The 13,129-nt window shown below is 36.8% G+C and overlaps 1 protein-coding gene across 2 annotated transcripts in view; it reads left to right on the top strand.

Moving 5' to 3' along the window:
• Nucleotides 1-13,129, top strand: part of usp6nl (USP6 N-terminal like) — a 168,580-nt gene that overhangs the window by 129,368 nt on the left and 26,083 nt on the right. For both annotated transcript variants that reach the window (XM_052033929.1, XM_052033928.1), the window contains 4 exons: nucleotides 1,382-1,430; nucleotides 4,363-4,483; nucleotides 7,720-7,814; nucleotides 9,509-9,574. In XM_052033929.1, coding sequence (XP_051889889.1) covers nucleotides 1,382-1,430; nucleotides 4,363-4,483; nucleotides 7,720-7,814; nucleotides 9,509-9,574 — 331 coding nt within the window. The remainder of the gene's footprint in view (nucleotides 1-1,381; nucleotides 1,431-4,362; nucleotides 4,484-7,719; nucleotides 7,815-9,508; nucleotides 9,575-13,129) is intronic.

Genomic DNA, 13,129 nt, shown 5'->3' with positions numbered 1-13,129 from the left:
TAGATTCACCTACAATCTCCAAATCCACTCTGTCAAGTCCCCTCAGGATCATATGAAGTTTTAATCAGGTCCTCTCTTGCTCTTCTAATCGCCAATAGATACAAGCCCAGTCTGTCCAACCATTCCTCATGAAACAACCCGCCCATTCATGAGGTAAACCTGCTTGTAACACATTAGTGTCCTTTCTTAAATATTGAGACCAATGCTGTAGTTAGTACTCCAGATGAGGTTGTATCAATGCCTTATAGTCTTTAGTATTCAGGTCCTCTAGCAATAACTTGTAACATTTAGTTAGATTTCCTTATTTCTTCCTGTTGCTGCACGTTGTCCTTGGGTAAATCATGCACAATGTCACCAGCAGCCTCTGCATCTCAGGGCTTTATAATCTCTTACCATTAAAATTATATGTTTTTTTTATTTTTCCTACAAAATGCACAATTGCATATTTTCCCACGTTATACACACCTTTGCCCACTCATTTAACCTATCTATATCCCTTTGTAGCCCCCTTATGTACTCCTCACAACATACTTTCTTACCAATCTTTATGTCGTCAGCAAATTTAGCAATTGTATCTTTGGTTCCTTCATCCACATCATTTATAGAAGCTGTAAAAAGTTGCAGTTTTGTCACTGATATGCATGGCAGCCACTTGTTACATTTAGGCAACCAGAAAAAGATGACAATAATTTAAGTACAAAATATTCTGAGCAGTTGATGATTTTGTCTCCTGTGCACATGTCATGCAGTGTTTTGGTTTTTAAATATATTTATTTACTAGCTATGGATGTTGCTTGTACATCACCTTTATTGGTCTTTGCTAGTTGTTTGTTGCTAGTGGAGATCACCCACTTGTGCCTTGTGCAGAGATGCCTTTTGGGCAGAGATATAACATGTACTGAATTGGGTTTAGATTAATAGAGTGATAGAATATCATGATGAAATAGTGTGGTATTTTTCAGTAAAATGTTCTATTCTCAGTTAATCTTTCTCTATTCCTTTTCCGAATGATAATGCTGAGTTTTGTTTCAAATTTATTGACCAATTTATCCAACAAATAACTAACGTAGCAAGATTTATGTTTAAAGTCTGAAGTGCAAATCCTTATCACCTCCCAGCCTCTGTCCCACCACCCCTATCCCCACTCCCACTTGGTTCCATCTGCCCATCGACCCCTCCCCATCTGATCCCACCTATCATCTACTGATCCATCCATTTTGATTAACTGCTACTTCTGTGCAATAGAATATTTACATAACCAAAGACACTTTAAACTCTTGCTCCAGATTTTTAAGTTATCCTAAATCACTATGTATTATATATTCAATGTGACATCAGAAGAAGTAGTTACATAATTTCTTTGCATGACTCTCTTCTACAGGCAGCAAGCTTTGTTCCATGTTTTAGCAGCTTATTCCATGTACAACACGGTATGTTTTATGGTTCATATTTTCTTCCTAAAGTACTATAAACAAGTTTTCAAAATGAATGTTATTATTTAGTCTTGCTTTCAAAATGCACAATTCCAGCGTTTACACTTTTTCTGTGAAGTGATTGTTGAAACCCTTGATTTTGAAACAAAAGGTCCTGATAGGTGATAATTTATTGTGGGAAGTTATTTAGAGGAGGAAATCATAGGAAATTTTTTTTTTACTCATTGTTTCACTATTCTTAGTGGGCTTATTTGTAGCAGGACAAAATCAAGGTGTACAAAAAATTCATATTAGAATGCAGAAATCATGAATTCAAGCAAGTCAGTGGCAATAATTTGATCTTTGGTAGATTAAGAGTGAGTTAAAATCTTTAGATGTATTTCACCAAATAACAAATGTTCTCTTATAAAGTGTTACAAAATATTTTCTGTGCATTTAGTCCTAAAAGTCTATTGTAAGTGTTTAAGCCCCACATGACCTCTGCACAATTCTTAGTCTACACTCAATAGCATGTCCTGCTATTTCTTTCTCCTCATGAATTTATCTAGGTTACCCTTAAATTAGTATGTTCTTTTTACTTCCACTGCTTAGTGTTAGGAGTTCTAGCTGCTCCTTTGCGTGAAGAAGTGTCTCTTGAATTCCCTGCTGGGTTTATGAATGACTATATTATATTTATGAATCTGGCTTGAGGTTTCTCCCCCAGTTGATTTTTTTTTTGTACATCCAGCCTATCAAACTCTTCCATACTCTTGAAGACCTCAGCTTGTTCAGCCTTAGTCTTCACGTTTCCAGAGAAAAGTGTCGCAACTTTTTCGGTCTTCCTTTATAGATACTTTCTTTCCAGTTAATCTCTCTTGCCCTTTCTCCAGTGCCGTGCTAGCCTCCTTACAATATGCAGACCAAAGTTGTTCAGAAAGGTAGAGCAATAAGGGTTCTATAGATGTTTGATGTCACTTCTCGACTAGTCAGTACTTAAAATTATTTTATGGCTCTTAATCTGCATTGTTATTCTGATATGTGTGTTTTTATAACAATAGATCCCTCTTCTTATTCTCCATTTACAATTCTCATTATTCTTATTCAATTTTTTTTCTAGGGCTTTTATACCACAGTTAATTTCCCAATTAAATTCTAAGTTTTTTTAAAATGGCTTACTGTATTTTTCCAGTCATCTTCAGTATTTCCAATACTTCATCACCTCCACCCAGGCCCCTACACCACCTCCATCACCTCCACCCAGGCCCCTACACCACCTTCATCACCTCCATCCAGGGACCCAAACAGTCCTCTCACTTTTCCAATATCCAGTTTGCATATCTACAGTAAATGAAAATGTGCTTCTGATGGTCAAATCCAAAATTTTATGCAAGTGATGAGCAACCATTTTTGCTGCCACTGATGTTAATTGGGCTGTGTTTCCCTGGACTTGTTCTATCACACATTTCATGAATCAAATTAGCTTTCTGCTAGTTCTCCAGCTGCTTTTGCTTTCTTAATCACTTTTTAATATATTTATAATCATACATTTTCTACTTACTTGTTTTAACACAGACAGATGCAAAGCACCAAACATCAAGCATTTTGTTGATTACTTTACCAACTGTTTCTCCCATCTTTCTGTTCTTCTGGATTTCCTAATATCATATATACTCTCTTACGTTCCCTAGTAGATCGAAGGCAAATTAATTGGCCTGAATTTTTGTGACTAAAGATGGCAGTTTCACGTTGAACTGCTGACTTCCTCCATTTCTTTCACCTCACCCCTGGTAAGCATCAGTACATTAAGGATTTTGTGCATGGAAGCATGAAATTCCAGGGATCCTGCAGTGTTTATGCTGAGAAATCCACCTGCTGAACTTAGGCCAGGTTAGATTTAGCATCACAGTAGCATATCCATTAATTTCAATAGCAAAGTAGCAAAGGACTAAGGTAAGTAATAGGTAATTTACATTTTTTGTGTTAATTGAATTTAGTTAAATATTATAATTTGTTTCAAGTGTTCCAAAGTAACTTTAAGTGCTTTATTTAATTTTTAAATTTTTATTTTTGAAAATATTTGATTAATTTTTTTTAATATGTCAGTAGCGTTCAAATACATATTCATTGTTATCACATCTGGTTAAACTAGTAGCATGGCTCAGCCAGCTGAGAAGTTTTTTTTCCCCAGCTTTTTTTTTGGGTGGAGTTTATATTTATTTGTGAAAGGTTTCGGGCCCATGCTGATGTGGTTGGACCTTCACTGAAGGAGTTGCTGCTGGTTTCCAGGGAGTTGGCAGGCCAATCAACAGTGAGTGCTGCTTTCTGGATGCAGGCAGGAAATACTTTTGCCATTTCAATGTCATCATCAGCCCTTTTATGGTAGGCATCCAAGTGATTATATCACTGTCCTGATCTTTCTTTTGTTGTGTTGCAAGCATGGAATACTATTCCTATTTTTTTTATTCCACAGTGATTTCATTTTGTGGTTTCTCTTTGCTTTCCTAATTTTTTTTTTCATTACACCAATTTGGTATCTCTCCAATAGTTGCTTTATCACAGTATTTGTAAGTCAAGTGGTTTATGTTTAGGGAAAAGTACTAATTTTTCTCATCAGTACATGTTCAGCTGTGCTGTTCTGTCTGCATCAAGTTTCACTACTATCTTTCTACACACCTTCCAGTTCTGACAGCAGCAACTCCTATGGTACACTTGTTACCACAACTGCAGATTGCTGGAATAAGATTTGCAGATTAAATTAGTTTTGTAAAGAAGTTTGACAGTGATTGTTCTTTCATATCTGTCCTTTTTTCCTCAGGTTTATATAATATCCATTAACAAGTTTTAATACAAAACTTTATGAATCATATACCCAACTTAATTTCCCTAAAAGGAATGACTTGCTTCTTAATAACATTGCAACTTCATTGTTTTTCATTTTGTTGCATTGCAGGAAGTAGGTTATTGCCAGGGAATGAGTCAGATCACTGCACTGCTTCTTATGTATCTGAATGAGGAGGATGCCTTCTGGGCACTTGTTCGACTACTGTCTGGTCCAAAACATAGCATGCATGGTAAGATTTTTCCCGATATTTCCATTAAACAAACATAAAACTTGTTGACTGTCAGTGGAGGGACAATTGAATGACCTAATGGATTAATTTTGACCCAGTTTATATCATTTGTAATCAGCTGAACTCCATGACAGTAAAGGGATGGTTGACTAGAACATCATGACTACAGCTTTTTGCTTGTCCAGAATTGGCAGGGCCCTTCAACTTGTTTGCTACAATTCTATTGTTCCTCTCTCTCAACCAGTTTTCTTGTGCTTGGGTTCCAACACATCATCTTCTCTACCTGCCAAATTGCCCCCTGCAATTTCTTTTATTTGGATTGCAATCTCATTACCAAGTAGCTCTTACTTTGCTACCCCCACTGGAGAATGGGAGGTGAAACATACTGATGTTTCCTTGCCTGAGGTGTCTGGAATCAGGAGTCACAGTCTCAGACATTCAGGACTAAGATGAGAAGAAATTTCTTCATCCATGGTACAATGCATCTTTGGAATTCTGTAGCGAACAGGATCATGGAGGCTCAGTTGCTCAATATATTCAAGGAAGACTGGAATGGATTTTCAGTTATTAAGGGGATCAAGTAATATGTGGATAGTGCAGGAAAGCAGTCTTGAAGTAAAAGAACAGTCATGGTATTGAAAGACAGGGCAGGCATGAGGGGTAAATGGACTAGTCCTGCTTCTGTTTCTTATGTTTGTATCTTTTTTGCTTTTCAGAGGGCATTCCCTTCTCATGGACTTTTTCTTGACAATTTTATATAAACTATAGCCCCTCTATTGTTGAGGCCTCCATTATTTATTTGACAAAAAAACAATCAATTTTTTTTTATATTTCTTGATTTTGACCTTTTTATGAATTTAAAATCTGTGGGACTACAACATAATAGTAGCCAAGTTGCTTAAGAACTGGAACTAGAACAGTATTATTAAAAATAACAATAGGGCAGTAGATGCTACTTTATCCAGGATGTATAGAAACACATGAATGAGTGAAACCAGGGACCCATTAAGTGGGCTGGGAGTGAGCAAAGAGCACAACTGAATGTGAAGGCATTGTGGGCTGGATTAATTTTCTGATGCTGTTACAATAAATTGGGCCACGTTTTACGTTAACATGGTTTAAGCAGCAGGTGAGTGATGAATGAGTGTAAGTGTGGGCGTGGGTCGCTTGAGACTAAAAGAAATACGAGGTTGAATTTAGATTTAGTGCAGTTGTCAGATTAGCCTCAGGACTGGAGTAATTACAACATTCTCACCTGGACATAAACCGAGCTAAAGCAGGCAGTGGTGAATAGGAGTGAAGTGCAAAGTATTTTCAGCAGACATAATAGTGTCACTATCAGACATTATGCATAGGGAGAGATGAGACTGCTGAGGAAGGGTGCTTCGAGAATTAACATTGCTGCAAAAACATAATTTTTCTTTCTTCAAAATAATCTGATTACAATCAATATTTAACAATTAGCAATGTTAAGTATTTGTATAAACACATGACAAGTGAGGTCAGTGATTTTTAGAAGTTGGCTTCATTTATTGCAGTGCTCTAGTATTTCAGATTTCATTTTTTTTACATGAATTGATATGTTTTTGAACAAGATTACTTGATTTCCAGAATCCATACTGACAAATCAGAAATTTTTCCTTTGGATTTTAGGCACAAGAGGAAACTGAAAATTTGACAGAATTGGTTTTGATTTTGAAGATATTAATTCCAAGCATCAGTTTTTCAAACCAACACAAACCAAATAACTTTGGTTTGGTTATAAATGCTGCAGGAGTCCCTACAGAAAACCTAAAGCAATGCCTCCTACTTTGCTTCATAAAATTATGATGTAACAGTTATAGTTTATGTAATGTAATTTTTTATTGACTAACTTATTCTTGATAAATGGGGAAATTTTCAATTGTTGTCCTTCAGGAAGAATGTTGGCAAAATGAACAGATTGAGGCACTCTGACAATGGCTACAGGAACACTTGCAGCCAGCAAAAACAGTGTGGTGTGCAATTTAAAGATCAAATCTAAGATCTTTAGCTTTCAGGTGATGGATAGTGCATTTCTGCGAGTTCACACCTGTCATATAAAACTTAATTTGAATCCGTGGATAAATTAACAGAACTTAAAACCATTGCATGCATCATTTATTCACCATAAATTTATACATGCTAACTTTTAATTTTGCCATTGTTGTAATTAAAACTATGTTAATATAGTGGAATTGAAAATAGAAGACTTGACTTAAGTTAATGAGAAGTTACTTTTGTACATTTGATACATTATAGTGCATGAAGGAATGATACAAATCCAGAAGATAGTAAGAAATTAAGACAGTAATTTGCAGTGTTGTATAAATTTGTGTTTCCAACGACCAACAGTTTTTTTTGAAGTATTTTCATAATGTTTGATGGGCAATTCAAAGAGGTTCCTTTTGGTTGATTAATAAATTAGTTCATGCTTTAGCATTATCAAGGCAACATTGATAATACGCATGCACACACATGCACAATGAAGTTCAAGTGTCCAAAGTCATCTGAAATACTTCCAGTGTGAAGTAAGGTGGTTCACGAGAAACCATTTGATTTGACTGCCAACCTTTTGTAAGTTAATAGCTCAGACCAGTGGAAACATAGGGCCAAGCTAGTAAGTTTCATTAGGTTAATGACCAACTACCGTCATTCATCCACATAAGTATAAGCAAATTGGAGATATTAGCCTATGCATATTTTAATTCAAAATGACAGTGAATCTATTTGTACACTCTGCTGCTGGAATCCACTGCAGCAGTGCACTCAGTCTTTTCAGTAGAGATTCTATAGTTGCAAGACAATGTGTCTAAGGTAATTTGCATCTTAGATAAATTATATTGGTAGGAATGTTTTCTTTAATTATTTTGGCAATTCTATATCATAACAGTGGTTTAATTATTATTCTTGAGTTATTTATTATTAATAGATTTTGAATGCTTCTGAATGTCAGGGATTTTCAAAGGCCTTCAAAAACCTTACAGCCATCTACCAAATGTTTTGTCGACAGTTTCATGGGTTGGTTATCTTCTAACCATCCAATGTGATCTGATTACATCACCAAACATGTTAGCACATGCACTACCTCATGCTGTAGTTAGCTCTCAGCCAGCAAAGGATCTGAACCAGGTAGGTGTGCAGCAATGGAATATCAACCACAGTAAGTTAAATACATACTGAATGGAGTTTATTTTTGCAAATCAATTATCTTTTAGGATTCTTTGTGCCTGGCTTCCCAAAACTTTTACGGTTTCAAGAACATCATGACCGGATTTTGAAGAAGTTCATGCCAAAGCTTAAACAACATTTGGTAAGTATCTGCAGTCAGTTGATAAACAATAGTTATAAATGTTTTGGGGGATCATATTGGCCTTGCAGGTGATTTTAGCATAGACCAAAAACATTAGGTGGAAGCAAATCTGGGACCCCCACGCATTCACTCGATATACCAGCAGTGGACTCGATCTTGCCAAAGTTCCCAGCTCTCTCACTGTGAAACTGGTTTTTGGATACTGTGCTAGGTTGTATCTGGACGCCAGCCACCATCTCCATGGCCCTACACTCATCTCTAGAGTATCTGGACAGTAAAAACACCTGCGTTAGACTATTGTTTATTGACTACAGCTCCGCCTTCAATACTATAATTTCAAGCAAACTCATCACCACTCCGAAACCTGGGACTCAACACCTCCCTTTGCAACTGGATCCTTGACTTCCTGACCAATAGACTGCAGTCAGTAAGGAAAGGCAGCCACGATTATTCTCAAGGCTGGTGCCCCACAAGGCTGCGTCCTCAGCCCTTTACTCCCTATACACTCATGATTAGTTGGTCAGATTCTGCTCTAACTCCATCTACAAGTTTGCAGATGATACCACCATAGTGGGCCATATCTCAAATAACAATGATTTGGAGTACAGGATGGAGATAGAGAGCTTAGTGACGTGGTGTCATGACAACAACCTTTCCCTCAATGTCAGCAAAACAAAAGAGCTGGTCATTGACTTCGGGAAGGGAGGCGGTGCACATGCTCCTGTCTTCATCAACGGTGCTGAGGTCAAGAGGGCTGAGAGCTTCAAATTCTTAGGAGTGAACATCACCAGCAGCCTGTCCTCGTCCAACCACGTAGACGCCATGGCCAAGAAAGCTCACCAGCGCCTCTACTTCCTCAGGAGGCTAAAGAAATTTGGCATGTCCCAGTCGACCCTCACCCATTTTGATCAATGCACCAGAGAAAGCATCCTATCTGGACACATTGCGGCTTGGTGTGGCAACTGCTGCCCATGACCACAAGAAACTGCAGAGAGTTGTAGATGCAGCTTAGTACATCACAGAAACCAGCCTCCGCTCCATGGACTCTGTCTACACTTCTCGCTGTCTTGGTAAAGCAGCCAGCATTAATCAAAGGCCCCACCCACCCCGGATATTCTCTCTTCTCCCCTCTCCCATCAGGCAGGAGAAGCAAAAGCCTAAAAGCACATACCACCAGGCTCAAGGACAGCTTCTCTCCCGCTGTTATAAGACTATTGAATGGGTCCCTAGTATGATAAGATGGACTCTTGACCTCACAATCTACCTCATTATGACTTTGCACCTTATTGTCTACCTGCACTGCACTTTCTCTGTAGCTGTTACACCTTATTCTGCATTCTGTTGTTGTTTTACCTTGTACTACCTCAATGTACTGTGTAATGAATTGATCTGTATGAACGGTATGCAAGACAAGTTTTTCTCTGTACCTCAGTACGTGTGATAATAATATTCCAATTCTTGGGCAGGATTTGACATCCCATTGATATCCATAGAGGTTGTAAGGCTGTGGGTATAAAGTCAAGGGGAAGGCAGATTCTTTAATTATTTCACATTAGTTTAAAGTTTTTAATTATGACTTTGCTTACCATTTTAAAAAATATTAATTATACACTTCAATGTTAATAGTTTTTAAATGTCTCTAAATATCAGTGACTTTTAAATATTAAAAGCTTTTTCTTTTTTTTTATATACAGGATGCCCAGGACGTCTTTACATCTTTGTATACAATGAAGTGGTTCTTTCAGTGTTTTCTGGACCGAGTAAGTTTTAACAATTTTTTAAACTGTAGTAAACAAGAATTTTTTTTCATGATTATATTGTAGTTTGGCACATAGATTACAGGATTTTGGATTTGGGAATCTCGCTATTTTATGACCAATGGCTGACTCGAAAATCAACTAAATCTGCAGGTCTGTATCTACTTAAATGATGTTCAATTCAAAGAGTACTTTGTATTTTTGTAATACAACTCACCCTTGTTATTTTATGCAAATTGCATTGACTTGTACTAACTCTTTCTAAGCACCAGGTTTGAAACCAGTTGGAGTACTTTTTGGTTAAAGAACAGGGTAATTGTCCAGGATTACCATTCTTGCATGTTAATGCTTTTCCCCTATGGGAAGTGTGTGTGGGAATTGGAACTTGATTTCTTATCCCTCAATTACGCATTAGATCCACCAGTCCAAACAAGTAAGTTGAATAATGGCCTCAGGGTAAATCAAGAGCTACACTACCTGTGATTGCAAGTCAAAGGGAAGGAAAAAAATGACTTTTAAAAGCAATCCTAATATTATTGTTAGACACCAATCATTTAACTGCACTGTGTATCATAGATCCTTCTTTCAAAAGCAGTACATGGGGTACAGGGAATTGGTCTTTCTACATCACCAACGTGCTTTTATACAGAAATTACTGTTTTTAATTTTGCTATGCTTTTTGGTGGAAACCTTTGCCATGTTTTATTTATGTCTTTACTTTCTCTTGTTTGCTCATATCAGACTTCCTATCTATTTTTTCTTTTTCTTTGGTGACTGCCTCTATGAATTGTTCTAGCACTGTACCCCATGATATTTTTCCCTGTTAGCTCAATCTGGCTGCACTCTAGTTTTCACTATACCTCAGAGCAATGATCTGTTGAGATGCATTTCAACACCACAGGCTACCTTCTGGTACCTTGTTCTTAAACAGTGACTGTCAAATAGTTACATAACTGTGGCAAATGAGGAAAGGTACAATCAAGCATTTGTCATCCAACATCAAGCTGCACATGTTTTCCAACAGATCTTTATGGATAGCAGTCGAGTAGAAATCCTGGTCAGTTTTTTGTTTAATTAAAAAGTAAAAATTGTAAGGTATTTTAATCACTATATGTTATTACCTGGCAAGAATCATTCATTTTTTGCATGTTGTGCCTCAACTCTTTCTCCATGTCCTCTGGAACCTTTATGTGCTATAGCACCTTAGGTACTCAATTTGAAGATCCAGCTCTGCAGCTTCAATTTGATTGCTTCCTGCAGGCTTCTTTTCATATCCTGGTAGCTTAGACTGGGGCTTCGATCCAGTACGAAGATACTTGCAGATTGCAGTTTCAGGTAGCAGAATTCAACTTGTTTTGAAGATTTCACTTTGAGAAAATAGTCTTGGTTCTGAAGGTTAGTAAATTATCATAGAGCAAATAATGTAGTGAGGGTGTAAGGAAAAACAAGGAAAAGACTGAAGATTTCACAAATGAGAATATATGAAGAAAAGTTAATGGTAATAATGAACACAAGTAAATCAAAGTCTATTTTAAGTTAATTACAAAGAAAACATGGGCAAAGCAATTGTACATGTGATGAGAAAAACAATGGAACAAGGTAATCCAAAAAAAAGTAATGTTAAGGAAAATATAATCTTAAATTGAAGGAAGAGCAGAGAGAAGGGTTATTATCTGGAATATTCTGCAAAAGCTGCTAATAATGGCTTGATTTTTTTCAGAAAAGTACCAAAAGTATAATAGACAATAGTTGTACCAGGATATTATTGATCTAAGTTTAGTAATGATTTTAAAACCCTTGATTGTGCATGCAAATCAGGTGTGTGCAAATAAAACCATGTGGACTGTTAAAAGCACCAGAAAAGTCTAGACTTGCATCAATATAATTCCAAAGTGAATTTGACAATTACTTAAATCTATGATTCTTAAAAGTTTACAGTCATGTTTTTGTATTTTTAATGCATTCCCACTACCAAGTAAAATGCCCTACTAAACCGGTGATCTATAACCATGGTTAAATATAATACTTAAAAATATTTCAGCACAAATGAAGTTAAAGTATCAGGATAGGCATGTGCTTTTTATCCTAATTCTGCAGATTATGGACTTTTCACTTAAAATGTCAAAACTATTCGGTCTAAACACATGATTTTCTTTTTGCATAGAAGCGTTCCTTTGCAGTTTAAGAATGCTGTGTCTTGTACTGCCTGATGTAGAAGAACGTCCCTAATCATGACTTATAACTATTTGCATGTTGACCAGTATTTCAAATAATGCTGTTGTGTCTTGTTTGAACAGCAAGGTTTGTGTCTGAATGAGTTCATTATACTTGTATCTCTGGCATTGTTGCCATGTTGAGCTGCATTGACTTCCCCACCCACCACTTGCCCCTCTTTCAACTTGAAGTATGCTGTAATATAAAACATCACTGCCCTCTGCATAGTTTAATTAATTGATATGCTGGCACTGATATCATTACTTTTTTGGCTTACTGAATAGAATCACATTCATCCTGCAAAATTATCTATCTTTTTAAATGTTTATTATAAATGTGCTAACAATCCCTTTTGGAGGGAGTGAGGCGTAGTGGGATTCAAAATGCACAGGAGATTCACTGAGTGTGCATTCATAATCTAAACATCTATACCTGATTATCTCATCAATATTCTTTTGTTAACTGATGAATACTTTCGGCTCTCTGTCACAGGGCAAACTCAGAATAAGATTTACCCCAAGGTTTGGCTTGCAAATTTCCCTTATTGTAAATTAACATTACCATTGCTCGGGCGCAGGGAATGTGTTGTTGAGCTGAGTAGCACTTTGCAGATAATAGCGCAGGTCTGAAATTTCAAATGTTTATTTTTATTTCTGGGATCTGGGCATTACTAGCATTTTCCTTTGCATTTGCTTGCATCTGTATTCAGGTTTTCTGAATATATGATTATAATGGGCATATTGTCAGAACCTTCAAAAGAATGACCAAGGCATTCTTGTGACTTCATGTGTGCATGAAAGAAAAAGAAAAACCTTGGTTACGTAGATAGAAATAAACTACTTGTCTCTATCTTAGCAGTATTAAGCTATTTAAGGCTGAGATGAGGAAGAATATCTTTGAGGGTTGAGTCTTTGGAATATAAGATAAGGACACATGAACTTGGGGGTAATGTATTGGCATGGATAGAGGATTGGTTAACCAGTAGAAGGCGGAGAGTTGGGATAAATGTGTGCTTCTCTGGTTGGCTATCAGTGGAGAGCGAAGTGCCACAGGTGTCAGTGCTGGGCCCGCAACTGTTCACGATACACAAACGATTTGGAAGAGGGGACTGAGTGTAGTGTATCTAAGTTTGCTAAAAACACTAAATTGAGTGGAAAAGCAAATTGTGTGGAGGATGCTGAGAGTTTGCAGAGAGATATAGATAGGTTAAGTGAGTGGGCAAGGGTCTGGCAGATGGAGTACAATGTTAATAAATGCGAGGTCATCCACTTTGGAAGGAAAAAATAGATCAGATTATTATTTAAATGGTGAAAGACTGCAGCATTTTATTGTGCAGAGGGACTT

Source organism: Pristis pectinata, chromosome 19 (assembly GCF_009764475.1).
Source record: "Pristis pectinata isolate sPriPec2 chromosome 19, sPriPec2.1.pri, whole genome shotgun sequence".
Classification (NCBI taxonomy): Eukaryota; Metazoa; Chordata; class Chondrichthyes; order Rhinopristiformes; family Pristidae; genus Pristis; species Pristis pectinata.
This window is presented reverse-complemented; position numbering and strand designations above follow the sequence as displayed.